Here is a 26,017-nt window from a genome sequence, read left to right on the forward strand (position 1 = left end):
AACGGCAGGGGGTTCCTTTTTTATGGCTGAGTAATATTCCAGTGTTTGTGTGTGTGGTGTGCGTGTGTGTGCATGTATCATGCTATGTAATAGTATACTGTATATATGCTGTGTGTGTATATGTGCATGTGTCTCATACTATATAATATACTATACATATGCTGTGTATGTATATGTGTGTATATCATACTATATAATAGTATATATATGCTGTGTACGTATGTATGTGTGTGTGTGTGACATTTTCTTCTTCCATTCATCTATCCAGGGACACTTAGGTAGACTCCGTGTCGTGGCTATTGGAAATACTACTCACGCTGCAGTGAGCACAGAGGTGCAGATATCTTTTCCAGGCAGTGATTTCATTTCTTCCAGGCAGATATTCAGAAGTAGAATTATTGGATTGTAGGGTAGTTCTATTTTTAACTTTTTGAGGACCCCCCATACTGTTCTCCACAGTGTCTGCACCAGTTTGCATTCCCACCAGCAGTGCACGAGGGGTTCTCCTCTCTCCGCATCATCCTCGCTGACACTGTAGTTTCCTGTGTTGTTGATTTGGGCCATCCTGACAGGTGTGAGGCGGTACCCCACCGTGGCTTTGATTTGCATTTCCCTGATGATGGGTGATGAGCACCTTTTCACATACCCATGGGCCGTCTGTATGTCTTCTTTGGGAAAATATCTATTCAGATCCTCTGCCCATTCACAATTGGATGATTTGTTTTTTTGCTAGTGAGTTCTATGAGCAGAAACTCTCGTTAGGAGGCGCTGGGTGGGAGCATGCAGGCCACGTGGCCGGGAGGGGTCTCTGGTGGGTTCCGCCTCCTGTGCTGGGGGCTGAATGTGGGGGCTTCTCAGGTTCTCGCAGCAGAACATCTAACCTCCAACCTCCCCTCTTTTCCTCTCTTTTGCGTCCTGAAGAGGGAACGGCTGAGGAACATTGAACGCATCTGCTTCCTCCTGAGAAAGGTCAGTGCAGGAACGCCACACCGAGGGTGGACGGCCACGGGGTCGTGGCCGGTCACACGGTAAAAGGGGCCAGCGAGGCTCATGCCTGCTCCAGCCCCGTCTCCCCCGAAGGCAAATGGCAGGGGCGGGGGAGGTGGGAGCGTGTGGAAACCTCCAGAGATGAAAGGAGCTGATTAGAGTGGTGGCCATCACCAGAGTGGTGGCGCTGGACCCTTGCAGGTGCCTCTGGTTGGATCGGGAGGCCCTCTATCTTTGCGTGATGATGGGTGGCATTTGCACCTGATGCCGCCCCTGCGGCCTTTGTTCCTGGCTGGCGCTGGGGATGCACCTGCCCGGCTCCAGGAAGCTTTTAACTAGCTGCTGGCTTTCCTTTGAGGTTTCAGCTGCCACTTAGCCTCGCAGATTGATTGACAGCGTCACGGGGAGCGTGTCAGGGCTGGGACAGGACGCGTGATGAAGGGGAGCCTGCGTTCGGAGAGTTGTTCTGAATGGGTGGGCAGAGGTCACGGCCGCCGGGCGCCTCCGGAACACACGTGTGCATGCACATTCATGGGTGCGTGTGCTCTCCGAGACATAGCTGGGGAAGCCCGATGGCAGAGGGACGTCACCGTCCAGCAGGAAAGTGTGTGCAGAGAGCAGCGAAGTATAGAGACCAGCAACTTGCAGGTAGGAGGAAGCGGTACCCGCAGCCGAGAGCCAGAGGACACCCCCATCTCTGTTCCGAGCGGGTGGGCTACGGGACACCGTAAAGCCACCCGTCAACCCGAAAGGAGTTTTTGAGCCTCCTGTGAGTAGGAGAGAAACAGATACCTTGCCAGCATCGACAGAAGGAAAATCATCGTGCGAGCTTTTGAAACTTTTCTAGATTTCAATAATGATGCCTTCCCATTGGAAGAGCAAGCTTAATCAAAAGTTAATTATTTTTCCTGCCAGTTACTTGCCCGTTGACGTTTTCTTAGACACTCAGTGTGTTAGAGTTTCACGTCTTGGATGAGGCAGCAGGGAAGTATGGTCAGATGATGAGAAGCATATGAAAACACGAGTGATCCAAGAGTAAAGAAGGATTTAAGAGAACAGCACGTGTCATTTGGTATTAAGGGCAGTTCATGAATCTGTGAATTACTTTCCCAGGTAATATCTTGGGCACCAGTGATGCCTTCGGCTGTGACTTCCGGTCTTTGGCTGGTGCTTTCCGACTGACAGTGTCTGTCACATCCCTTTCCCCCATCCTGAATGTACCCCAGCCCCCCACCCCGGACTCTCTGGCAAGGCAGTAATCCACATCCTTCACATCAGGCTTGCTCACCCTTCTGACTGCTTGACCACTGACTCTGGTGGGACAGGGACCAGTGGCCTGGCCGTGTCTGCCAGAGTCCTGCCTTACAGCCTGAAGGTCAAAGCCAAGGGTGTGAAAGAAAAGGGGCTGAGCAAGAATCAGCATTACCATTTGCAAATTTACATAGAGTTTGCATACACTTTCTAGAACTGTATGCAGTAGATGAGGCGTTTTGCTCTAGGAAACATATTCCAAGGGCCTTTTTCTGTTTTTTTCCTTTTCATGGGCTCCGTCCCCTCATCCCCCCCCACCTAACCCCACCTTGCTGCAGCCTCCACTGCTCCCGTGAAGGCATGTTTCGTTCAATGTTAGCAGGCGACACCAGGGGGGAAAGTTCCAGTAGACACAGGGGACATCGAGGAGAGTTCCAGTGGACAGCAGAGGACAGGGAGGAGAGTTCCGGTAGACAGCAGAGGACAGCAAGGAAAGTTCCAGTGGACAGCAGAGGACAGGGAGGAGAGTTCCAGTAGACAGCAGAGGACAGGGCACACTGACTTCAAGTCTGCAGGTGTGAGAGCCGTGCTCGATCACTGATCACTCATCCTGCAGCCTCACGGCCTCGGCCCCGCCACCGGCTGGGCGAGAACCTAGCCGGGAACGTGTCTCTCTTACTACACTTACTACTTACATCAGATGTGTATTTTCATATCACATGTAACTCTGTCGTGCTCGCCGTCTACACAGAAGGCCCCTTGGGGAACCGGGGGTAATGTATACAGGCTTCTGCTGCTTCCCCGTCCTGCCCCCTGCCCCGGTGATCCACGAGGCCCTCAGTGCGACTCTAACCCTGGGCTCAGTGAGCACAACGCCTCCCCTGGGAGGCTGCTGGGGAATTAGCGGGGAGGACACAGGTGTGCGCAGCTCAGAACGGCTGACACCGTCACATGTTACCGCTGTCGTCCTGCCTCTCGGTGGCTGCCAAAACCTCTGTGAACGCCCCCGGGGCATGCCTTCCGTGCCGAGGCGGGTGCAGGTGCGGTGGCCCATGGCCGGCGGCCTCCCCCAGGCTCCAGCTCTGGTCCTCCTGCCAGAGTCTGAGCCCGTGCCGGGCACAGGGGGAGGCTGAGTGGGTCTGGTTAGCACCACCACCTTCTGGGAACTGTACCTTCCAAGAAATTCCTTGGAACTTGTCTCCTAACACCCAGAATGTGATGCATTTCAGCAGCTGATTGTTGTTAAACCACCTCCTCAGCTTTCTCGGGAGGAAGGAAGGGATTTTCAAGTGGATCCATTTCAAGCTCTGTAATTATCAGGAAATGTGTTCTTCGGGTAATTGTCTGAACTGCAGGGTTCTTGTGTTGACGTGTGCGTATGATTCACGTTCTAGGGCAGGACCACTCTGTGAGCCGCTCTCCCACCGGAGCAGGATGTCGGCTCCGTGGGTCACGGAGAAGGGCGGGGTGGGAGCAGGAAGCGTCTGACGAGGGGCCCCTGCTGCCTCTCCAAGTTCAGGAAAGGAAGTTCAGTGAGAGCCCAGGGTCGGCATGAGCTCGGGGAGAAGCGTTCCTTGCGAGCTGTGGTCGTCACACCCTGGATTTGGTTGTCCTGGGACGTGTCAAGTGTCACTTCCCTTGGGCCAAGTTGGTCGTGCGTCACTGATGGTCTCGCGTTCGCCGGAGCCTGCGTGCGTGGCAGGACCCAGCGCGCCGTGTGGCTTGACGGAGCTGCGGTTCTCCTTTTTCCCCAACTTCCGCAAGCTTGTGTCCAGTCTCACTGTCGGTTTTCTGACCTCTGTGGCTGCAGAGAGCCCCGGGGGATGGATGATTTTCCCTCCCTCCAGGGCTGTGGAAGAGGAGGACGGGCGGAGGGTGTTGCGTCCTTTGGGGCCGCGTAACCAGGTGGGAGGCGGCAGGTGCACCAGGTTTTATTCTGGAAAGAACGGGGTGGTGATAAGGCCACAGGAGTTACCACCCTGACCGCCTGTGCCCCTCCCCCTTCGTGCTTACCCGAGCCACACCTGCTTCGGGGGAGGGGTCGAGGCGGGAAGTACAGCTGAACGGTGTGAAACCGGCACCCGCCGCAGACACTCCACGATGTGGTCCCACAGGCGGAGCTGGCGGAGGTGGGCAGTGGTCGAGCAGGAAGACCACACTGCTGTTCCCGACTCTTCACCCTCTGTATCCGTGGGGTCACGTCCCTGAAGCCATGACCTCCCCGAAGCCAGGGATGGTGGGGACCCTCTCCTCTGCACGCACGCTGGGCTCTGCCAGGTCTTCCGAGTTCTGGGAGTGCCTGCTCTCCTGAGCTTCTGACGTCACTGGGGCCAACCCACTGCAAGGAGCCCGGGGGCCTGGGGTGCAGACCCCAGCCCAGCTGTAGCTCAGAACCAAGCCCGCTAGATCCAGTGACCCCTCCCCCCCAGTCAACCTTCAGCTGTGCGAGCAAGTAAAAATGATTATTGTTGCGAGGCGCTGAATGCTGGAATGATTTGTTATGCGGCATTGTTACAGCGATGACTGACCGATACTGCAAGCTTGTGCTGCTTACATAAGGGGGAGTCTTTTTTTTAAAAACCTGATTGTATCCTGTGCCACACATCAGCTGTTTGCTGACTCTGTACATTTATAAATAGACCGTTTCAAACTCTGTCCCAATTTCTTTGACCTCAGAGGAGGCTGCTAAATGCATTCATGTACCCGAGCCTAGAGAAAGACCCACATCACTTTGGATCACGTCATTTGTCCGGCATTAGCTACCTGGAAGAATAGCGAAGACGGTGCCTTTTCCATAATTCCCAGCACTCCTGCCACAATGAACTGACTTGATTGCCAGTCTTTTTAGCCGCTGGCACTGTTCTTCCTTTGGGCTCTGGAGAGAACGGTGTGTTTAATTGAGGGACACGATACAGTTGAAAAGGGACACATAAACTCAGAGGCAGTTGCATGGAATGCCTTAGAGAGACCATCCTTGGCTCAGGAATTTTCCAGAATGGAAGTCTGTGTTGGCTGGCAGATTTCTAAAATGTGCTGGGGACAGGAGCTGTTTCTGTTTTTAGAGTGACCACTGCCCGCCTTTAAAAGAATTAGCTCTTTTGGGGTGCCTGGGTGGCTCAGTCGGTTGAGCGTCCGGCTTCGGCTCAGGTCATGATCTCGCGGTTTGTGAGTTCTAGCCCCATGTTGGGCTCTGTGCTGACAGCTTGGAGCCTGGAGCCTGTTTCGGATTTTGCGTCTCCCTCTCTGTCTGCTCCTCCCCCACTCGTGCTCTGTCTCTCTCTCTCTCTCTCTCAAAAATAAATAAACATTAAAATTTTTTTTAAAGAATTAGCTCTTTTATATATATATATATTTTAATGTTTATTCATTTTTGAGAGACAGAGCACAAGCGGGGGAGGGGCAGAGAGAGAAGGAGACACAGAATCCGAAGCAGGCTCCGGGCTCCAAGCTGTCAGCACAGAGCCCGACGCGGGGCTCAAACCCACGAACCGTGAGATCATGACCTGAGCCCAAGTTGGACACTTTATCGACCGAGCCACCCAGGCGCCCCTAAAAGAATTAACTCTTAATCCTCATTACGACACTATGAAGCACTAATGATTAATAGACGAGGAAGTCGGGGGTGTAGAGAGATTTACTGTTCTGGGGTCTCATGTTTCTCAAGTCGGTGGATCTGAAGTCAACATTTTTAATCACAAAATAGGGGAAGTTGTTGCTTCTCTGACACCTGCTGTTTATGGACCACCACGATGGTAATATCGCTCAGCTATTTAAAGGGAAGGCAGGAATCCCCAAAGCCACAGGGACCCTGTAATATGCTTGGCTCACCATGATGGGGCCGAGTGGATTCCTTTAAGGCTCTTTTCTATTTCCGTTTAACTCCTTGGTAGGATAGTTCACCCCTCGAGGGAATGTTTGAAGAAAAGTAAAAATATCCTAGAACAACGCTTGCAACTAGTTCAGAAACTGTGTCTCATGTATAATGTATTTTCCATCGCTTTCTGCGGCAAAGTCCTCGTTACAGGGAAGGATGGAACATTTTGCTCGCCGCGTGAGCAGCGGTGCTGTCCCAGGGTTGCTGAACCGGAAGCCGGGTGGTGGGGGCAGCGGGGGCTCTGTCCTCACCTCGCTCGCCCCCAAGGCCGCGGCAGGACAGGCAGCGGACCCTACAACAGCTCTGGCTCCCCGTTGCCTGTGGCTGCTTGGCCGGATCCTCCCTGCTTCTTCGTCACCACCATCATAGAGGGTCAGGCCAGTCAACAACAGCTACGGCATCTATTTCTCGTGGGTCCGTGGGTCACTGGTTGGTCCCCTGATCCTGGCTGGGCTTACAGGGAGAAGGGGTGTCACTTGCTCTTGCCTGAGGCTCATGCATGTCTCTGGACACAGGCCATTAGCTGGCCTAGGATGGCCTCCACGGGGGCAGTTGGACCCGCTCCGCATCTCGTCCTCCAGCGACTCGCCCAGGCTCTGCTCACTGCGTCACAGAGAAGCCGGAGAACAAGTGGAAACGCGCGGGCGCTTTTTCAAGCTTTGGTTTGCATCAGACCTACTAGTGCCCTGTGGGCTGGCGCGAGTGACATGGCCGAGCCCACGGTGTGGGTTCAGAAGCTCCCCAGGTTTGTGCAGGGGGCAGGCCGTGCCAGGTGGCAGGTGGGTGAGTCAGGGAACCTACGCAGGAGGCTTGTCTCGGGCAGCCACAGGGCGGGTAGATTTCTGCACCCCTCCCCACCCGTTTTAGAAGCTTATAAAGAGGCCTTCATGGGGTTCAGTCACATCTGTCACGTGGTCCCAACACCACGTCACCATCTCAGGGCTGTCCTGGGGGCAGGTCCCGGGAGCGGGGAGGGCAGGTGGAACCCGCATCCCAAAGGTAGGAGAGTGGGTGAGGAGCTCTGGGCACCAGGGTCCACGTCACCGGGCACCCATTGGTCGTGTCTTCTTGGTGACCTCCGCCAACACGGAGTAGGACTGGGAGGGACTACGGAGTCACAGGCAAAGGTGTGGCTGTGGCGAGGCCATTTGTGGGTACCATAAGTGCTGGCCGTCTACCACCTCAGTAGGAAGGGGGTTAAGATTCAGGGATCGGGACAATGAGACACCACCTTACTCCTGTTAGAACAGGCATCAGGAAGACAAGAGATAGCAAAGTTCGGTGAGGATGTGGAGAAAAGCGACCCTCGTGCCCTGTCGGTGAGAACGCAAGTTGGTGCAGCCGCTACTGAAAACAGTATGGCGGAGCCTCGAAAGTTAAAAGTAGAGCTTCTCTGTGACCCAGCAGTTCTACCTCTGGTTATCGATCCAGAGGAAATGAAAACACCCAGCCGAAGAGACGTGCCACCCCCGCGTACCCAGTGGCCTTAGTTATAGTAACCGAGACGGGGAGACAACCCAAGCGTCCGTCGGTGGATGAGTGGACAAAGATGTGGTGTGGACACCGGTGTCTTGGTCTTCCTTGAGTCCCCAGACTTTAGCACGATGTGGGACCCAATCCTGGCGGTCAGCACGTGACCAGGAGATGAGATGCTAAATCTGGACCTTCTGGGTCATCTGATCGGACCCCTCATTTTCAGATGGGGAAACTGAGACCTGAGGGCTCAGTGGTGGGATGACATCACAGCCAGTGTGTCTGGGCCGCTCGGCTACGTGGAGTGTCTGAGGTCACTGAAGCTGGACAGAACCGGACTGATCTGTGAGCTCTCTGGGGCAGGGACCACACCTGGCCTGCTCGCAGGGGCATCCCCAGAGCCGAGCTCAGAGCGCAGGAATCAGTAAGTGATGAAATTTCTGGCATCCCTACGCCGTGTCAGTGGCCATTTCACCGTGTGTAGCGTTTACTACATATGAATTGGGGGGGTCAACCACTCACCAACATGGCACGGATAGACCTAAGAAGGAGGCGTCATGCTGTTATATCCTTGGCAAAAGGCGTGGAAAAGACCCTTGGTTATTTCAAAATAAGCTCTTCTCCGGTGAAAAGTGGTCTTTCCGTGTAGATCCAGGGACCCACAGGTGCGAGGACAGCGGCACAGAAGCGTCTACGTATTCTTCCCGTCGTGACGACTGTGTGGAGATCTCAGCCCGCTTCCATCAAAGGGGTGGCCTCGTTAGGACCACGGGGGTTCAAGGACTTCTCCTTCCCTGTTCTGTTTGGGAGCAGCTCTGAAGGTCAGCCACGTGCAGAATCGGCAATAGATGGTGGGGCAATAGATCCGAAGCACAAATCTGAGTCCTACACCTTCTAGGCCAGGGGCGCAAACGTGTCACTTAGCTAGTGAGTGAGCCCAGCCAGTGCCCAGCACCGTCACAACGCTGCATCACAGCTTTGCTCTTCTCCGCTCGGTATCCAACAGCCGGGAATTTCAGAATTGCCTGCAGGAGGCACTTAGCACTCGCCGTGAAACCTCGCTGCCCGTGTTGTGCAAAATCGGGTGCGAGTGCCGTATGGGGAAGTGATAAATGGTAGAGTCCACTGTTTTGTTGTGTTTGTCATTAGTGGAGCTGGTGGGTCCTGACCGTTTTGCGGATCAGAATCCCCCCTGGAGATCTAACGTGCATCTTGGGAGGGGCCGGCTTTTGTTGTTGTTGTTGCTTTTCCTGATGCAAAAAGCTTTCCTGTTTCCATTTGGTCCTGGCTCGGGAGCAGGCTCCAGGGTGTTGCAAAGCTGCCTGGTGGCCACAGAGAGAGGCTCGGGCACCAGCCCTGGCATCCGGGGGCTGCCAGAGGGGCCCTTCACGGGCCGCTGGGCTCCAGAGACCCCGAGTCATGCTGGGGGGTGAGCCTTTCCAAGAGATGCCGGCCTCGCCCAGCCTGGGGAGGGGGGCAGCCGGCCTGCGGAGGTGAGTCAGGGGGTCGCCCATCTTCCTGATGAGTTTCACCTCGGTCTAGGAAGTGCTTCTCCTGGAAGTCACGGCGCTGGGGGTCTGCGCGGGCCAGACCCAGGGCGTGTAGATCCAAACGGGCCTGGTCCAGACCAGGGCGGCTTCCGTGGCATCCAGGCTCTCACCCCCCCATCCTGGCACCTCTTCCGCACGTCTCGGAAGAGGGCGCGGCTGCTGTGCTGGTTTTGCACCTTCAAGAGACGCTCAGCACCCTCCCGCTTCTCCTTAGCCAACTCGTGGGAGAAGCGGTCCACACCCTCCAGAGCCACATCCTCCCGGTGGAAATAGGAGCCCAGAGAGAGGGAGGGGTAGGAGGCCCTCGGGTGCGCGTGGACCAGGACGTTGACGGCGGCCTCCACCTCAGTGGGATAATTCTGACGAACCTGGGAGCTCATGGTTGATCGGTAATGAGGAGCTGAGTTCAGAAGAGGGTGTCGTCCGGTCCCGGAGGCAGAGGGTGGCCGAGAAGATGGCTCCAAAGGTCATGGCTGGAAAAACGGTTAAAAGTGGTCGGAGGCTGGTGGAAGGGTGTCCCTGGGTCCGTTCTGTCCCAACATTGTTGAAGCAGGAGACAGGTCTGTGGGGCCTCCGGGCGCACTGCTCGGGAAGGTCCGGTTACCCGTATTTGAAGACGCCCTGTGTGCGTCTCACGGGCGGCCACGACGGAGGAACCCAGTGAGAGGTATACGGTGATTTGGCGGGTGTCCTGGTGATTCGCAGGCAGCTCCCCGGTGGCTGCCCGGGGTCTGGAGAGTTGTATCGGCTGCGGGAGGTGGGGGAGGGGCAGGAGGCGGGCAGCACAGGCTTGAGGAGCGTCCGTCGTCTGCTGTGTCCCTGCTGCGTGCCGAGGGAACGCCTTCCTGCTCCATATCATGAGGAAGACCGGTTCCCCCTCACAAAGGAAGTCCAGGAACCCTCGTGGAGATGGAGAGAGAAACCCTGGAGCCACCAGTGACCTTGGGGTGGATGCCCGAGAGTGGTCCCCAAAGCTGGCTGTGCCTCACATCACACTTGGAGAGGTTATTGAAGATACGGATTCCTGAATGGCCACCCCCTGTGGTGGTTAATTTATTACTCTCGATGTCTCTGGGAGGGTATTTTGGGGTGAGATTAATATTGAGATTGGTGGACTTTGAATAAAGCAGATTGCCCTCCCTGATGTGGGTGGGCCTCATCCAATCAGTTGAAGGTCTCAGAGAACAAAAACTGACCTCCCCAAGTAAGAGGCGGTTCTGCAGCAGACGCCTTCAGACTTCAGCTGCAGCATCGGGCCTTCCCGGATCTCCAGTCTGGTGGCCCACGCTGCAGAATTGGGACTTCCCAAACCACTGCAAGTACATGAGCCAGCCCCTCAAAATCTCTCTCTCTCTCTCTGTGTGTACCATATACTTGCATGCGACCAAGCCATGTTGCGATGAGGGAGTGGGCAGCTGATTAGGCTCACACACATGCCCGCACACCATGCACACTCACACGTGCACACATGTGCTCTTACATACACATGTGTGCACATACACCACACCTCACACACGCCACGCACACTCACGTACATGCACACACCCTGTCGGCTCTGCTTCTCTGGAGAACTCTCACCGACACCCCCATCCTGGGAAGTTCAGGCTCCGGGGGGTTTGTGGAGGGGCCCTGGGGCGGGGGTGTGGCCGAGCGTCCAGTGAGGTGGCGAAGCGATGGCCTCCGGCAGACGGTAGACCCCTTGCTCGAGGTCACCTGCTCCCGGGTCTGGGGCCCCGGAGCCCACGCTCACTCTCTTTCTTACTGTTTCCATGTGCTTCCGTCCGTGCGAGATGCTGACTTTCCATGCCGTTCACCAGGGGCCTGTGTCTGCAGGCCCCCAACCGAGAGTGACGACACTTGGTTTCCCCTGTGGTCTCCACAGAGCGCGTGGACCAGAAAAGGAGGCCAGTTGACTCACTGCGTTCGTCAGCAAAGCGCGTTCTCACAGCTGACCTTCTAGGTGGGTTTGTGGACTCGGTGGGAAGTCCCCAGACCACTGGCCATTGTCATAGAAATGATCTTTTCTGTAACCCTTTCTTCTCTCGTGAGTGTGAAAAGAGACTCCGGGTGCTGTGGGTTTGGGAGGCAGGAAAGGGTGATGAGCATGGGTTCCGCTGCCGGGGACGGACGCAGGGAGCCCATCCGCAATGGGGTGTGGTCAGGAGGACGGTGCCCCCAGGGGCCACCTGGGGACCCGCACACACTCCTGCCCCGTCCACAGTCTACAGGTGTCATACCACGATGTCCCTTTGAGCCCAGGGGGGAGGGGGAAGAGGGAGAGGGTGGTTTCTGCGGGGACGTGTCCCCGAAGGTGCACAGACCTCTTCCCCTTAACTCATTGGCCGGATCTTAGGCAGATGGGCACAGCTGGTCTTATTTTGGGGGCTGTATGCTCAGCCAAAGATGAGGGATTTTATTCCGGAGAGAAGAGGGCAGTGAACACTGGGGGATGGGGCAGATCGTGGCCTCAGGGAGGAATCGGTCTGCAGAGCCGCCCCACGGGGCACACGGCCACGGCTGTGCACCTGGGACTCCACGGGCCGCGTGGTGGGGGGCAGACCAGGCGTCAGAGGTCGCGGTGGGGCTCGGCGGTACCCGGAGAAGCCTGGGCATCGTGGGGCTGGGCAGGGGAGCCAGGACATCTTGGACACTGGCCTCGGTGGGTTCGGGTGGGCACCGGCCTGACTTGATTCGGTCATTTGAGTGGAATTCGTTTTGCTGTGCACGTGGTGCTGTGTCGGGTGCTGACGGGGATGTGTGTGTGTGTGTGTGTGTGTGTGTGTGTGTGTGTGCGCGCGCTGTGAAGACGGGCTCAGTCCAGCTAAAAGGGATCTCGTTTTTTTTCCCCCTGAATTCCTGCCTCACAGTCTCTCAGAGCCCCCCCTACACGACACCTTATGTTATAGTCGCTCGTACACATACCTTACACGTTGGTATTTTTGAAGGGATCTTGCCCTCCTGATTTTGGTACCCACCGCACTGCCCGACGAGGTGTCTGCTTCGCGTTAATTAGCTAAATGGACTAGGGAACGTGAGCCTGGCAGCCACCGTTATTTCCATGCTGTGCGTGGCAGAGTTCTCCTGCCGAGTAATTACGGCAAGTGAGGTGACCAAGGAGAGGCCAGTGGCAGGTGTGACGTGCTTTGTCTCATCAGAGCGTCCCTCCCTGCCCGGCGGGTGAGCGAGGTCACGGACGGGCTCAGAGCGCTGGTTCTCAACCTCACGGCACGTTGGCGTTGCCTGGGGGGCCTAAAGCATGCTGCTCCGGGGGTCCCGCCCCAGAGTCCCCGCGGGATGTGGCCTGGGCGTCGGGGTTTGGGGAGCGCCCCTCCCCCCGGGTGGGGTGCAGATCCCGGAGCTGCAGGACGAGCCAGCCTGTGGCAGAGCAGGCGGGAGGTGGCTCAGTCTCAGCCCCGGGGGATGATTTAGAGAGCCATCATTTCCTAGATGGCACCAGGGTAAAAGCAGCAATTTGCCAGTGGGCGCCCAAGCGGACCGAAGGAGTGAGTGCCCGACTTCCCATTTCTTTTTTCTTTTTTTTTTTTCAACGTTTTTTATTTATTTTTGGGACAGAGAGAGATAGAGCATGAACGGGGGAGGGGCAGAGAGAGAGGGAGACACAGAATCGGAAGCAGGCTCCAGGCTCCGAGCCATCAGCCCAGAGCCCGACGCGGGGCTCGAACTCACGGACCGCGAGATCGTGACCTGAGCTGAAGTCGGCCGCTTAACCGACTGAGCCACCCAGGCGCCCCCCGACTTCCCATTTCTGAGGACAGGGTGGACTCAGGGGGAGGACTCTGCCCGTAATCTGCAGAAACCTTGTTTTTCCTGGTCCAGCTTTGCTTCCAGAAGCTCCCTTTTCCACAACGTGATGAAGAGTAAAGACTTGTGTTTTTCACTCCCCACCCCCCCCGCCCCTCCCCCCCACTTCCAGGGCCCACCCTTCCGGGTATCCATTCCTGCCCTTTTCCTCATTGCCCGAAGAGTAAGAAACATTTCTGGGTCGTGTTTCTAGGCCACAAGATGTGCCGAATTCTAACGGCCTCTCGTTAGGGCTGTAGGGCCCCCTAGTCTCTGCCTCCTTGAAGTCCACCTCCGGCACCGGCCTGTACCGACCCCCGTGGCTCGGCTGGGCCTCCCCGGGGTTCCCTGCTGGACCCGCGCACACGCTCCGGATGCATCTTCTCCCCGCGGTCAGCTGCCACGTTGTCATGCCGGATCCATTTGCTGCTTATGTGGGATTTGTTACTCTTGAGGCGGTTTGGGGCGCCGGTCCTCGTCCAGCACAGTCTCACTGGCTCTGATGCCTGAGCGGTCTCCATGGCACGGTTAGAAACACATGGAGTTTTGTGTCATCGGGGTAAGACGAGGCAGTCGACAAGGACGCAGCGAATGCATCAAGTGCCCTATACAAATGCAAAGTGCCTTTGTTGTAAAGGGACAGAGAGACGTCCAGTTCCCTTTTTGTCTCTGCCAAAGGGTCGCGGCTATGATGAAATCCTGGAGGACAGCGACCACGGATTACAGCCCAGGAGGTGGGCAGGGACTCACGGTGGCAACGGCTCTGGCACCGTGGCCTTTGAGCGCTGAGATCACCGCCCCTCGTGGCTCAAGGCGCCGGCCGGGTCCCGGTGTCCTGGTAGGAAGCAGATAAAGGAGCCGCTTAGCAAGGTTCCTGCTCTCGGGGGATGTGCTCAGATTACCTCAGTGGGACCCACGATGACAGAGGGGCCGTGTCACCCTCCCTGGGTGAGCTAGACTGTCACACATGCCACACCGCGCCATCATGGTTTGTGATAGCGGTGATGCCCGCTGCCACGTGGACATTGGTTTGTCTGACATTATCGATCAAGTATTTCAAGCTCAGACAGTTGGGACTTTAAGAGGAAGGCTGCGTGGGGGGGACAGGGACAGTCAGAGGTGAGGTGCTTCCCGAAGCGTGGGCTTTCTTCCCTGAGCTGCTGGGGGGGTGCGGGCGGGTCTGGGTGCCCAGTTCTCCCTGGCGTGGTGCGCGACCCGGAGCGCTTTGCTGGCGGCCTCGGGGCCCCTCCTCTGTCCCTGTCCCTGGGGCGGCCGGTGTGGGGTCACACCCATCTCTGACTCCCAGCCTCCTGCCCTCCAGAAGTCCTCGTGTTTCCGCATCCACGTTTCCCAGGACAGCCCCATGCCTTTGTGGTTAGCAGAGATGCCCGGAGGCCAGCCGTGACATTCACCCCTGCTCTCGGGGGCCCTTTGCGTGACATTCACCCCTGCGCTCGGGGCTCCTCTGGTCTGATGGCCCTTCTCAGCTTGTTCTCGGCCTCCACGTCAAGTGCAGTCTGGGCGCTTTGGACCAAAGGCATCTTCTCAGCGTCAAGACGCTGTTGGGGACGGCTTGGCCTGCAGGAGAGCCGCTCCTGGGCGGGCAGCGGGGACTGTGCTGGCAGCTCCAGGTGTTTTCCCTCAGCCGGCAGCCTCAGCTCCCTGGCCAGGTTCTGCAGAAGCACTTGGCTGGTCAGACCCCACGTCAGCCTTTGCACAAGGCCCCTGGCTGGCTCTCAGAGCCTTGAGGCCCCTGCAGGACCCCACTGCCCTTGAGAGAACCTTCTCTCCCAGCCCGTTTGCAGCACGCTTTCCAGGGGAGAAGAGGGTGTGCACGCAGGTCCTATTTCACGACCAGGAACGCGTGGAAGTTCCAGCGGGTTCCTGCTGCTGCACGGGCGATGCCGCTTAGATCTTCCGGTTGGTGTCCCCCAGCCGCACCCCGCCCCCTCCGTGCAGCGTGCGCTCGTGTGATGCACACAGCTGCCTCGAATGGCAGCCCTCTCAACTGTACGGGGAGTCCAGGGCGCCAGAGGGTCAAGTCCTGGTCTCCTTCGTGACACCGTGGGTGCCCTGCGGTTCATTGCCATCCAGCCACACCCGTCAGAGCGGCAGGAAGCCTACGGACCAGCGGCAATGCTGGTGTTGTTCTTTGCAGCAGGTGTGTGTGAGTGTGTGCGCCTGTGAGTGTGCCTGCGTGTGCACGTGTGTGCGTGTGCGTGTGTTGGGGTGGAGGAGATATGCAGGTGCTCCCTCATTCCGCCTGGATACTGCCGTGTGCCACGCTGCCCCAGCCGGTGGCTGGGGGGAGACCTCGCAGAGTCCTGCAGAATCAGGAGGTGTTGCAGGTGCAGAAAAATACAGGAACGTTTATGCTTCGTGGGAGTAGATGAGCTCCTGTCTCTCAAGAAACATATCGCATCAGAACCTCTATTCTCGGGCTGCCTCGGGGACTCAGTCGGTTAAGCGTCCGACTTCCGCTCAGGTCATGATCTCACGGTGTGTGGGTTCGAGCCCCATGTCGGGCTCTGCGCTGATAGCTCGGAGCCTGGAGCCTGCTTCGGATTCCATGTCTCCCTCTGTCTCTGCCCCCCGCCCCCCTACTCATGCTCTGTCTGTTTCTCAAAAATAAACATGAAAAAAAAAAGAACCTTTATTTTTAGCTCAAGAACTGGCTTAGGGATACTTGAAAGAGGTATCTGGGCAGGTGAAGACCCCAACGACAGCAGAAATCAGTAGCTGGCCATGGTCCTCGCCCGGCCCACATAGTTACTGACTGTGATAACTAACATGTGCAGAGTGCTCCTCGGGGCACTGTTTTTCACACTCAGCTGCACGTCGGAATCCCTTGGGAGGTTTTAGGAAATATCGTTCGATCCCCAGAGGTTCTGACTTAATTGGTTTGGAATAAATCCTGGGCATCAGGACTTTTAAAACTTCCCCGGGGTAACTCTGACGTGCAGCCTGGTTGGAGACCCTTTGCTAAGCAGGTTCCGTCATTCAGGTTCTCTGACGCATTTCAGCCGCCTTGGTGGCCCGGCTGCTGGGGCTCGGCTGGTCTGGTGGCCGGTCCACCATGGCCCTGCCCTTCCTGCCCAGGGCAGGACTGCGTGGGGCGCGAGGGACCCCATCGTTAGCTCTCTGAATCTGCTGGCACCTCCAGCAGGCAGAAGAAGCTTTTGCCGGCCCCCCAGGACAGGTAGCGTTTCAGAGCCAGAGGTCGAGGAACAGGAAGTGGTCTTCTCTCCTACCTGCACGGTGGGGCCCCGGCGGCGGGTTCCTGAAACGCTGCGGCTCTAGCCCCAGGGAAGGACGTTTCTTGAGTTTCTTGGCAGGGAAGGACGTCAGAGGTCAGCGTGCTGAATGACTCCTCGTGGCCGCATGGGCCTCGTCTGCCCCTCCCTCCCCGGCGCCGGGAGCACACGCTTGTTTTGTGGGACCATTTGGTCGCACACGTTACGGTTCTTCACCCCAAATGCATTCGCTGGCATGACCGCAACGCGTGGCCGCACCAAGGACGCTGTCATGACAACGACATCTTTACGGTCATCTCCCTTCTCCCTGTTAAAGTGCTTTATGGGTTGGTTTTGTTTTGTTCTTTGGGAAAAGAATTCGGGATCCAGCCAAGTTTGACACATTCTATTCAGTCGTCATGTTTCGCACAATCTCTTTCAGTCTAGAACAGTCTTCGTTAGCGCTTTGCTCAGGACGCTGGCCTTTCTGCGGAATCCCTGATTTGGGTGGTTTTTCAGCGTCCCCACGGCGTGTGAAGAGCAGGCCTGAGGACCTCACGTCCTGTTTCCCGTGTGAATGTTTCTGTGCAGAGGGGAAGCGGCCTGGGCTGCCCCGTCCTGCGTACATCTAACACTGGCCTCTGACGGCCCTGCAGCCCCCGCGGCCCCATTGCTCGCCGCCCCTACTTCCTGCGCAGTTTGCCAGCAGTGACCCCGTGTGCTCGTGAGTAAGTGGGGCACTGGGCTCCCTGTCTTTGTCCTGCGCTGCCCGGCGCCCTCCTGTCTCTGTCCTGTCTCAGGCCCCTCCCAGCCCGAGACCTCCTCTCGCCCCACTCGGCTCACCTCCCCTAGTACAGGGGCTGCTGTCTTCACTGCCCTCACAGCGGCCCCCGAACCGTCCCTGGTCTCCTGCTCGCTCTCTCGAATTCCAGGCAAGCGGTCGCACCTTCACCTGTCCTTGTTGTACCTCAAGCTCAGAATTGGGGTCAGACGTGCCGAACACCCGTACTCGGCCCCTTCTCTGGGTCTCAGCCCGTGGAGAACAGACGCAAGAGTCTAGATGAGGATTAAAATACAGCGTCTGGTCCGGCCAGCTGCGTGGACAGTCGTGGTGGGACTCCGGGACCTCCGAGTCTGAGAGAGAGAGACAAACAGACACAGACACACAGAGACAGAGAGACACATAGACAGAGAGGGACAGAGACAGAGAATTGGAGACAGAGACATACAGACGCACACAGAGACAGACACACACGCAGAGATAGAGACAGACACACAGAGTCAGTGAGACAGACACACACAGAGATAGATACACACAGAGACAGAGAGGGACAGAGACAGAGAATTGGAGACAGAGACATACAGACGCACACAGAGACAGACACACACGCAGAGATAGAGACAGACACACAGAGTCAGTGAGACAGACACACACAGAGATAGATACACACAGAGACAGAGAGAGAGACAGAGACACTCAGAGAGACACAGAAATGGAGAGACAGACACACACACACACAGATGGACAGACACAGGCACAAAGAGAGGGAGAGAGACAGAGACATACAGAGACAGAGACACAGGGACAGACAGACACACAGCAGGTGCCAGAGAGGGGAGGGCTGCGGGCTTGTGCTGCCGCGGAGGCAGGCTTTAGACCCTGACCTGGGCACCTGCCGCGAGCTTGCAGGAGTGGGGAGAGACTGCATGCAGTTCAGGGACAGGCAGGTCCCAGAGCACGAGAAGCCAGGCCGCAGGCCTCCTCCCTAACGCTTCCCCACGGTGTGGAAGTGGCTGGTGGGGATTCCCATTTTATCGGCTGAAGCAGGAGCACAGAGCGCGACCTTGGGCTCGGAGGTCTCCCTTCAGCCGCTTACTCACACCTGTTCTTTCAGGTGCTGTTTCCTCTTTCTGTCTCGGTTACTTGGGTCACCGTCTTCCGCGTCACTCAGGTTTTATTTAATTTTTTTTTCATGTTTATTTATTTTGGAGAGAGAAACAGCACGAGCGGGGGAGGGGCAGAGAGAGAGGGAGACACAGAATCCGAAGCAGGCTCCAGGCTCTGAGCTGTCAGCCCAGAGCCTGACGCGGGGCTCGAACTCGGGAACAGTGAGATCGCGACCTGAGTCGAAGTCGGACGCCCAACCGACTGAGCCACCCAGGCACCCCCCCACCTCACTCAGGTTTAACACCACGTCCGTCCTTGGTCTGTGGGTTCCGTTTCCCACGGGCCTCGTGAATTGCAGCCCTCCTCCCCCACGTCACTTCTGTCAGAGCTCAGACTCTCTTCTTTTGCCTGGACTATTGCAGTAGCTTACTAGCCGGGCTCCTCCTGGCCTTTGGTCTGTTTTCCAGTCCTCCCAGGTTCACCCTGCGTGACACTGTTGGAGTGACTGAAGCAGACCTTGATCTTATAAAACTGCCTTACCCCAGAGCGAATCTGGGTCCCAGATTTGCAGCACAAATGACTATTCCATGCTGCTTCTAAGGCTCTCTCTGATTTCTCACCACCCTATTAGAATCTGCTTCCTTCCAAACACTTATTTGCTCTCCCAGCACTTATTGAGTGCCTACTGTGTGCCAGGACTGTGCCAAATACTGTCAACAGAGGTGTGTGAGGCTGCTCTGTGATTTCCTTTCTTTGTGCCTTTTCGTACGCTATTTTATTTGCCTGGAATGTTCTCTTTCGGCTAAACTATTATCCTGTAGTCCCAGCTCGGATGTTGTGCCTTCCGCGAAGATTTCTCTCTCTTGTCCACAAGACGAGAAATACCCTGTGCCTTCCCTGTCCTGCTGGGTTCTCAGGTGGCCCGATGGTGAAGCCTGGTGCACGCACTTGACTTCCGGACCCGGCTGGTCTTGGGACCCGCGTGTCCCGTTGCACCGTCCTCGTACACGGGGCACTCTGCTGATGAGTGGTTAGAAAATGGCTTTTTCTCCAAAGTAGGAAATGGAACAAAGCCAGAGGAAGGTGTTTAAAACCATGAGTGAGTTACACATGATCCTAGGTATTGCTAAATATAGCCGTGCAGAGACAAACATGTCACGATTAATTAACACATTTGTGAGCCGCCCACAATCCATTCTGAAATAAAGCCGCGTATAAAAATGTTAAATAGCGTCTCTTCATCTCTTGCTTTTCCTTCCCGCTGTGACTTAGGGTTTTATGTCTTTCCTCTTGAGGACCAGAGGCGTGCTTAGCGATCGCTCTGAAACTAGATGCCGACAGGTGCTGACCCAGCATCGTGACCCCACTGAGCCATTTCTGCCGACGCCGCTGTGCATCCCGGGACCCGTGTCCTGTCGCCTGGGGAGCCAGGTCTCGCGTCCTCTGCCCGCCTTCCCGGCCACCCCCCCCCCCCCCCAGGGGCCTGTCCCAGGTGTGTGAGTCCTGCTTCTCCCAGGACAGCCAGGTAGCGCTCCCACATTTTGGAGCCACGATTCCCCCAAACTCCACGGGCTTCATGCAGCCGCCTCTGACACTTGTACCTGTCCCGTCACCCGGGCCAGCTCTTCCTCACCCGGTTCCTCATCAGAATCATGAGCACAGCATTTGAACTAGAGATCATGGGCCCCCGCCGTCTGGAAATTCTGACGTGGTGCTTGGAAATTGACATTTTATTTATTTACTTATTTTAAAGTTTATTTATTTTGAGAGTGATGGGGGGAGCAGAGAGAGAAGGAGAGAGAGAGAATCCCAAGCAGGCTCTGTACTGTCAGCACAGAGTCCGGCGTTGGGCTCGATCTCATGAACCATGAGATCATGACCTGAGCCAAAACCAAGAGTCGGAGGTTAACCGACTGAGCCACCCAGGCGCCCCAAAATCTGCATGTTACTAAAGATCTACCGAAGGATTCTGATGCACAGCAGTTTTGGGAACAAGCGACTTTTGGGACCCTCGGGTCAGGATGGGATCTCCCACTGCCTTGGGTTGCGAGTGTGTATCTGTCTTCCTTCTGGATCATTCTCCTCCCGAAGGCAGAACAGCGTCCTCAAGTCGTCCAGCCTTCAGAGCACCGGACAGGACACGGCTCACGTTTATGTGACAGTCACTGCACAAGAGCGTGTTGCATGCACGCGGGTGGTGGTGGGGGGGTTCTTCAAGGAGGTGAGGGGCGGGGGGAACGTGTGACGTACCCAGGACTTGAGAGAAGACCCGGGTGAGAGAGATATCACTATTCTGTGCAAAACGCAGGCGGTGATCAGGCCTCTGGGGAGTCACTTTGAAATCTGTTTTCTTCCAGGGTCAAAATATTCCTCCTAGAGTGAATTATTTCCAGGCGCGAGAAAAGCTCCCCTTTATCAGGCTTTCCAACGTGTACCTTATTATTTGGTTGTTTCCCTTCTGGCGTTCTGATGATCAACTGGGTATTTTTAAAAGAGAACGTTTCAGCTCTTCCAGAATGTGGTTGCTCTGGCAACAACCTTGAAAACTCCGGAAAAGTTCGTCCCGTCTCCAGACCCCTTGCGATTTCCAGCTGCCGCCCCGCTTCGTGGCCGGACCTTGGCGGAGAGGCGACCGCCGACGGGTCCTCAGTGAGCGCCGAGCTCTCCTGCTTGCCTGCAGGGACCATCCAGCACCTTCCTTCACCATCCCTGGCGCCACGCTCCAGCCCGAGCCGCGTCTCCAGCAGCCTGTGGGCCAGCGAGACACACGCCTTCCTCTGCAGCCGGGAGCTTACGAGGAACCTAGTCACTGCGCGCTGGCTTCCAGAACGTGTCTCTGCTTTTACCGAAAAGCCAAACACAGGACGGACCGCGTCGCTGCGGGAGGCACGTGTGCCGCTGCTGATCGCAGGCCAGTCTTGGGCCGGGTCCGCGGTGCCACTGACGTCCCGGCTCCCGCCTCGTCCTGCTGGCGCCGGGCGCGGTTCTGGGGGGGGCAGGGTCGCAGCCCCCTGACTCTCCGAGGGGCTGTTTGGAGCGGGGGGCCGGTCGCTGGTGCCTCTCTGACCTTCACCTCCTCCTCGGCAGAAATTCCCGTCATCCCACGTGGACGTGTGCGGCCGGGCCTTCCGGAAGGAAGGGGTGAGGTTTGCTCCCACGAGGAAATCTGCTGTGTGGGGTCTGACCCGAGCTTGCGCCTCCCCTTCCAGCGCGACTTTTCGTTGGTCTGCGGCACACAGCGTTCACGTCGTGTAGCTTCCGAGCAGCGTCTGCGAGGCTGGGCCCCTCGAAGTCACGGCCGTGTCCGGAAACCAGCTTGGGGGGCGGGGGGGGGCAGGCGGGACGGCGCCGGGAGCCTTGCCGTCCTGTCGCGCTCTTCCGGGATGTTCCATCACAAGCGCTCCACGAGAGCGTGTACCTCTGACCCCCACTCCCGAGTCGCCTTGTGTGGCAGACTCCCATGGGCCCCCGGGGATAACAGGAAGGTTCTGGGGCAGGAGGCTTGTGCTGCTGGCGTCCCATTCTCCAAGCACCCTCGCCTCGCGGGAGGGTGATGGTGGCGTGATGGAGCGCGGGGGCCGCACCCCTGGGCCACTTGGGCCCCCACAGTCCCGGGGGAGTAGCTGCACTGTGCTACCGGGGGAGGGCCGCGAACCGTGTCCCCTGGACATGTGGATAGAGAGGGGCGCTGGCCGTGGGGAGGTGATGACCCGACCTCAGGGCATCTCGCCCACACTGGGGGGACTAGTTACCATCCGTGCCGACTCAGGGTCACCTGACACCCCGCCCCCCCGAGAGCACGGGTCGGTCTGCATTCTGAAGATCCAGCCGGAAGGCCACGGCTGGCGCCCAGTGTCCCACCAGTCCAGAGTCACGTCACCTGGTGTGGGGGGTGGCAGGGTCACCGTGGCCGCAGAACCAGTCTGTCACCGCGTCGGCCTGCGCCTCACAAAACCCGGAGAAGAGCCCCTTGTCCCTGCGCCTTCCAAGGTCTGCTCATCACAGACACACTGTCTCAGCAGCCGGGGACGTGGCGGGACGTGGTGGGACGTGGCAGGGATGTCAGTGCCCCAGGCCAGTGGCGGTTCCTCCCCACGTCGCCTCCCTCCTCTGCGTGCCGCTGCCGTCTCTCCCGTCTTTAACGTGCCTGTCCCGACACCAGCCTCCGCCGCCTCCTGCCTCGCGTGCCCTTTCTCAGCGTCCTGGGCCCTTCCTTCTCTCCTCATCCCGGCGTGTTGGGGACCCAGGACCCGGTACTCGACTTTGTACATCTTGTCTGCTCGCACCTTCCCGCCAGGCGGTCTGTCTGAATTTCGTTCACCATTCGTGTTTCCTCGCCGCCCCCCCCCCCCCGCCCCGGTCCCTCTTGTGAGGACTGACCCTGCCCCCAGCCATCCTACAGACACTGCTGTCTCCCCAGAAGGCCCCCTCTTCCAGCACTCTCCTCTCCCTGGACCCTCGCCAGCCGTGAAGGTGCTGAGTGACCTTGGCAGCCGGGCAGAGAGGCCATTGTCCCGTGTCCTTCTGAGGGCGCTCATCCCATCATGGGGCTCCAGCCTCGTGACCCGACCACCCAGGGGCCGCACCTCCAACACCACCGGGCTGGCGACCTCGCTTCAGTGTGTGACTCTGGGGGACACAGACGTCCCGTCCATAGCACCGCACGTGTTAGCGAGGGGCAGTGATGGCTGAGCGGCCTCCTTCCTCCTTCCTGCCCGCTGGCCTCGCGCTCCTGTTCTCCCTGTGTGGGGTTAACGGTCCCCAGTGCGCCCCGCTCACCTCTCCTGGTCTCTCGCTGTGCCTCCTTGCTGACCCGCCGCCCTGGACGCTCCGAGCTCAGGCCGTTGAGCCTTCTTCACTCAAGCCCTTGGGGAGCAGTGGCGGACGTTGTGAGGGACCGGCCGGGGCTGGGGCTCCCATCCGTGGGTGGGGGTCAGACCAGCGACCCCGGGCTCACCAGCTTATTGCTGAGCCCGCACCCTGCTTTAGCCCGCGACGGCCGTTTGCGTTTCTCATACCGAGGAATTCGCTCTGGGATGGTGATTGTGACATTTACAGGCACACACGACACGACGTGGCACCGCGTTCCGGCCACTGTTCCGGGCCCCGCGGGTGCAGCTGTGAGCATTCATTGTGGGTGTGGGACACAGGCTATAAATGAGCAAACAGATGTGTGATGTTTTCAGGTCATGATGATAAGTGTCCACTTCGAGCAGATAGAATGGAACATGAGGGGGTCTGGGGAGGGGCTCCCTGGTCAGGGGTGACGGCACGTGCCAAGGCCCCGAGGTGGCGACAGACAGGCTGGGGTTGAGGAACAGCAGTGGCTGAGTGGGAGCGACCTGGGGTGCAGGGTCAGGAGGGCCTGGAGGTCATTGTAAGGAGTCGGGTCTTGTTCTAGAAGCCACAGGGAGGCGGTGCAGGGTAGAGCAGAGACGTGGCATGTTCTCTGTGGCTGCTGGTGAAGGCAGGCCAGGAGCAGGGCTGGGGCGGGAGAGGGCCCGTGGTCAGGAGGCTGCCATCATTCCCGTGACGGGTGACGGAGGCCAGCGCCGGTCACGGTGTTTCCCGTGGCTGCCTGCTGGGGGGTGCGCCTGCCTCGGTTTCCCCACTGCCTGTTCAGCCAGGGTCCCTCCCGCCAGCCTGGGGGGCAGCAGCGGCACGGTGCCCACGGATCGGCACCTCCAGGGCCCGTCACGGCATCTGGCGCCTCACGGGAGGCTCTGCGCGTGAATAAACGGCGGTTTCGCTCACACTTGTAGGCGCTGTATGGAGACAGACCCACAAAGACACACGGACAAACGGACGGTGCAGACGCGTGCATGGCTCAGGAGGAACGTGGGAGCTCCCACGGTTAGCGTTGACACAAAGTGCTCGGACACCCCAGAGCACATGGCATTTCTGGGGACAGAAGTGAACGGTGGGAGGGGACTTTGAAAATTTGCAAGCGCTAGAAATAGACTGGAGAAGGGAAAGGGAAGATACATCGGTTTAACTCTCAAGAGAGCTTAAGTGCTGCTTTTCCCACAGTACGTGAGCTGACAAGGGCAGGGACCATCGGAGCACGCGGCTCAGATGTCATCTGTGCGGTCTCACTATGAGCCAGACATGATTTTAAGAGCTTCTCACGTATTAACTCAACACTCATTACAGTCCCGTGAAGTGGATGTCATTATATCCCCATCTTAGAGATGAAGAAACTGAGCCCATTGGGATTACGCAGCGCATCTGGCGCTCGACAGGCAGGTCTGGAGCCCGGGTCTCTTGCTCCCTAATCTAAAACTGTTTTCACCGGGACACTGCCCCTCCAGCCCTTCCTGAAAGCAAAAGTTGCAATATTATATTGCTTTTCCCCCAGAATGTTAGCTTGTACAAATTCCTGGTAAAGCGTGGCACAGTCCCTCTAATAGTCGCCTTTGCCCGACTCTGGAAAGCACACTCGTGTGCATAGTCGACCCTTGAACAACGCAGGGGGTTGGGGCGCCAACCCTCCCCGCGGTTGAAATCCGTCAGATTTCATATCCTGTGTTCTTGCGGTAAAGTGAGTGGAGAAAACCTCCAGCCTGTGCCGTCGAATGTGTGCGTGTAAGGGTGCCTGTGCAGTTCCGTCCCCGGTTTGCAGGGGTCGCGTGTGCCAGGGTGCTCTAGAGGGGGTCCGCTGCTCTTGGCTTTGCTGTAGGCTCGGGGCCGGGGCGGTTAGCCCACCGTCTGCCCGCCGTCCGGCCGTCTGTCCGTGTACCTGCCTGTGGGCTCTGAACAAATGCTAACTGAAGGTGGTGCCGACGATTTGCTCTCCTCCCCCAGGTGCTGAGACTCCTCTCTCCTTCCATTCACTCTCTTAAGCTCGTTTGGAGCAAAACGTCTCCAAGAGCTGCAGGTAATGGGTAATTAACACCACTTAATGGCTGTGAAGTAGGGTGATCCTGTTTTTAACCTGGGAAAGGCTCTCCTTTGGGAGCTCATACTCAAGACCCAGGCTGCTCCGAGCCTCGCTCTATTAACAGACTGCCTGTGGGGCTATGTGAGATGGTGTGTGTGCGTGGGGGGTCCCCGCTCCATAAAAGGTGTAGCAACAGAGCCTCGTGGAGAGGACGGGACCCCAGAAGGTGCGCCCTCGATGGTCCCAACGGGAGCTGGGCCTCCCAGCCTTCACGCCGGACCTGGAGGGCGGCGGGGAGGACCGAGCGCAGAGGCCCCGAGACTCACCGTCCCCGCCGTGCGCACGGATTTCCACGCCGGCCGTGGGCAGAGTGAAGGCGGAAGCTTCCTTGCTGTCCTGTGGCTTCTGTGGTCCGGAGAAGTCTCCACGGATGCTCCCTGGAGTCTCGACGCCTTAAGAAGCCGGTACCAAGGATTTGGGGGCTCCGGGTCACTTCTGTGGGAGTTGTGTTAAGTCGTGTCATTCCGGGCCAGGGAGGAAAACGTGACTGTGTCAAACCACGCCCGATGCCCCTCGGGGATGCCCTGCGCCCGGACACTCCGCGCACTGGACCTCAGCCGGGTTCCCTCTGAGGAACGTGCCGTCATTCCCTCATTCAGACGAGTGCTTCTGTCTTCGCTCTTCCCGCAGCGAGGGTCTTGCGCGCTGCCCTCCGTACTTCGGCGCCCGTTTCCTGGCGAGACAGACTCCACGCATTGCGTGTGCACTTGCACCGCGGCCTCCGCTCGCCAGACCGCTGGGCGCTCCCGGCACCCACCTGCCGAGTGCGAACGTGGGCTCTTCGGCCCCAGCAGGCAGGCTTGTGAACCCCGCACCCCTCTGCCCTTCTCCTTCTAGAACGTTCCCTCCTGTTCATGCCTCTCCCCCTAGACCGTCTGAGCAGTTGGCCAATCACTCCCCTGCATCCTGACCGCGGTTCCTACCCTCGGCACCCCCACCTTAAAGGGAAGGAGGAAGAGAGTGGGTAGCTACAAGTGTAACTTAAGATCTCTCTGGGTTCCCGCGAGTCGTAAGAGAATT

The 26,017-nt window shown here is 57.8% G+C and overlaps 1 protein-coding gene across 5 annotated transcripts in view; it reads left to right on the forward strand.

Moving 5' to 3' along the window:
* CNIH3 (cornichon family AMPA receptor auxiliary protein 3) overlaps positions 1-26,017 on the forward strand; it is an 88,693-nt gene that overhangs the window by 46,294 nt on the left and 16,382 nt on the right. For 4 of the 5 annotated variants that reach the window (XR_006214034.1, XM_042976495.1, XM_042976498.1 and 1 more), the window contains exon 3: positions 922-969. Coding sequence is in view for 3 of the 5 variants with exons in the window: in XM_042976495.1 (XP_042832429.1) it covers positions 922-969 (48 nt within the window). In the remaining 2 variants the exon portion in view is untranslated. Of the gene's footprint in view, positions 1-921; positions 970-20,630; positions 20,969-26,017 lie in introns of those variants that run through there. The other variant, XM_042976496.1, reaches the window with a different exon arrangement.

Source organism: Panthera tigris, chromosome F3 (assembly GCF_018350195.1).
Source record: "Panthera tigris isolate Pti1 chromosome F3, P.tigris_Pti1_mat1.1, whole genome shotgun sequence".
Taxonomy (NCBI): Eukaryota; Metazoa; Chordata; class Mammalia; order Carnivora; family Felidae; genus Panthera; species Panthera tigris.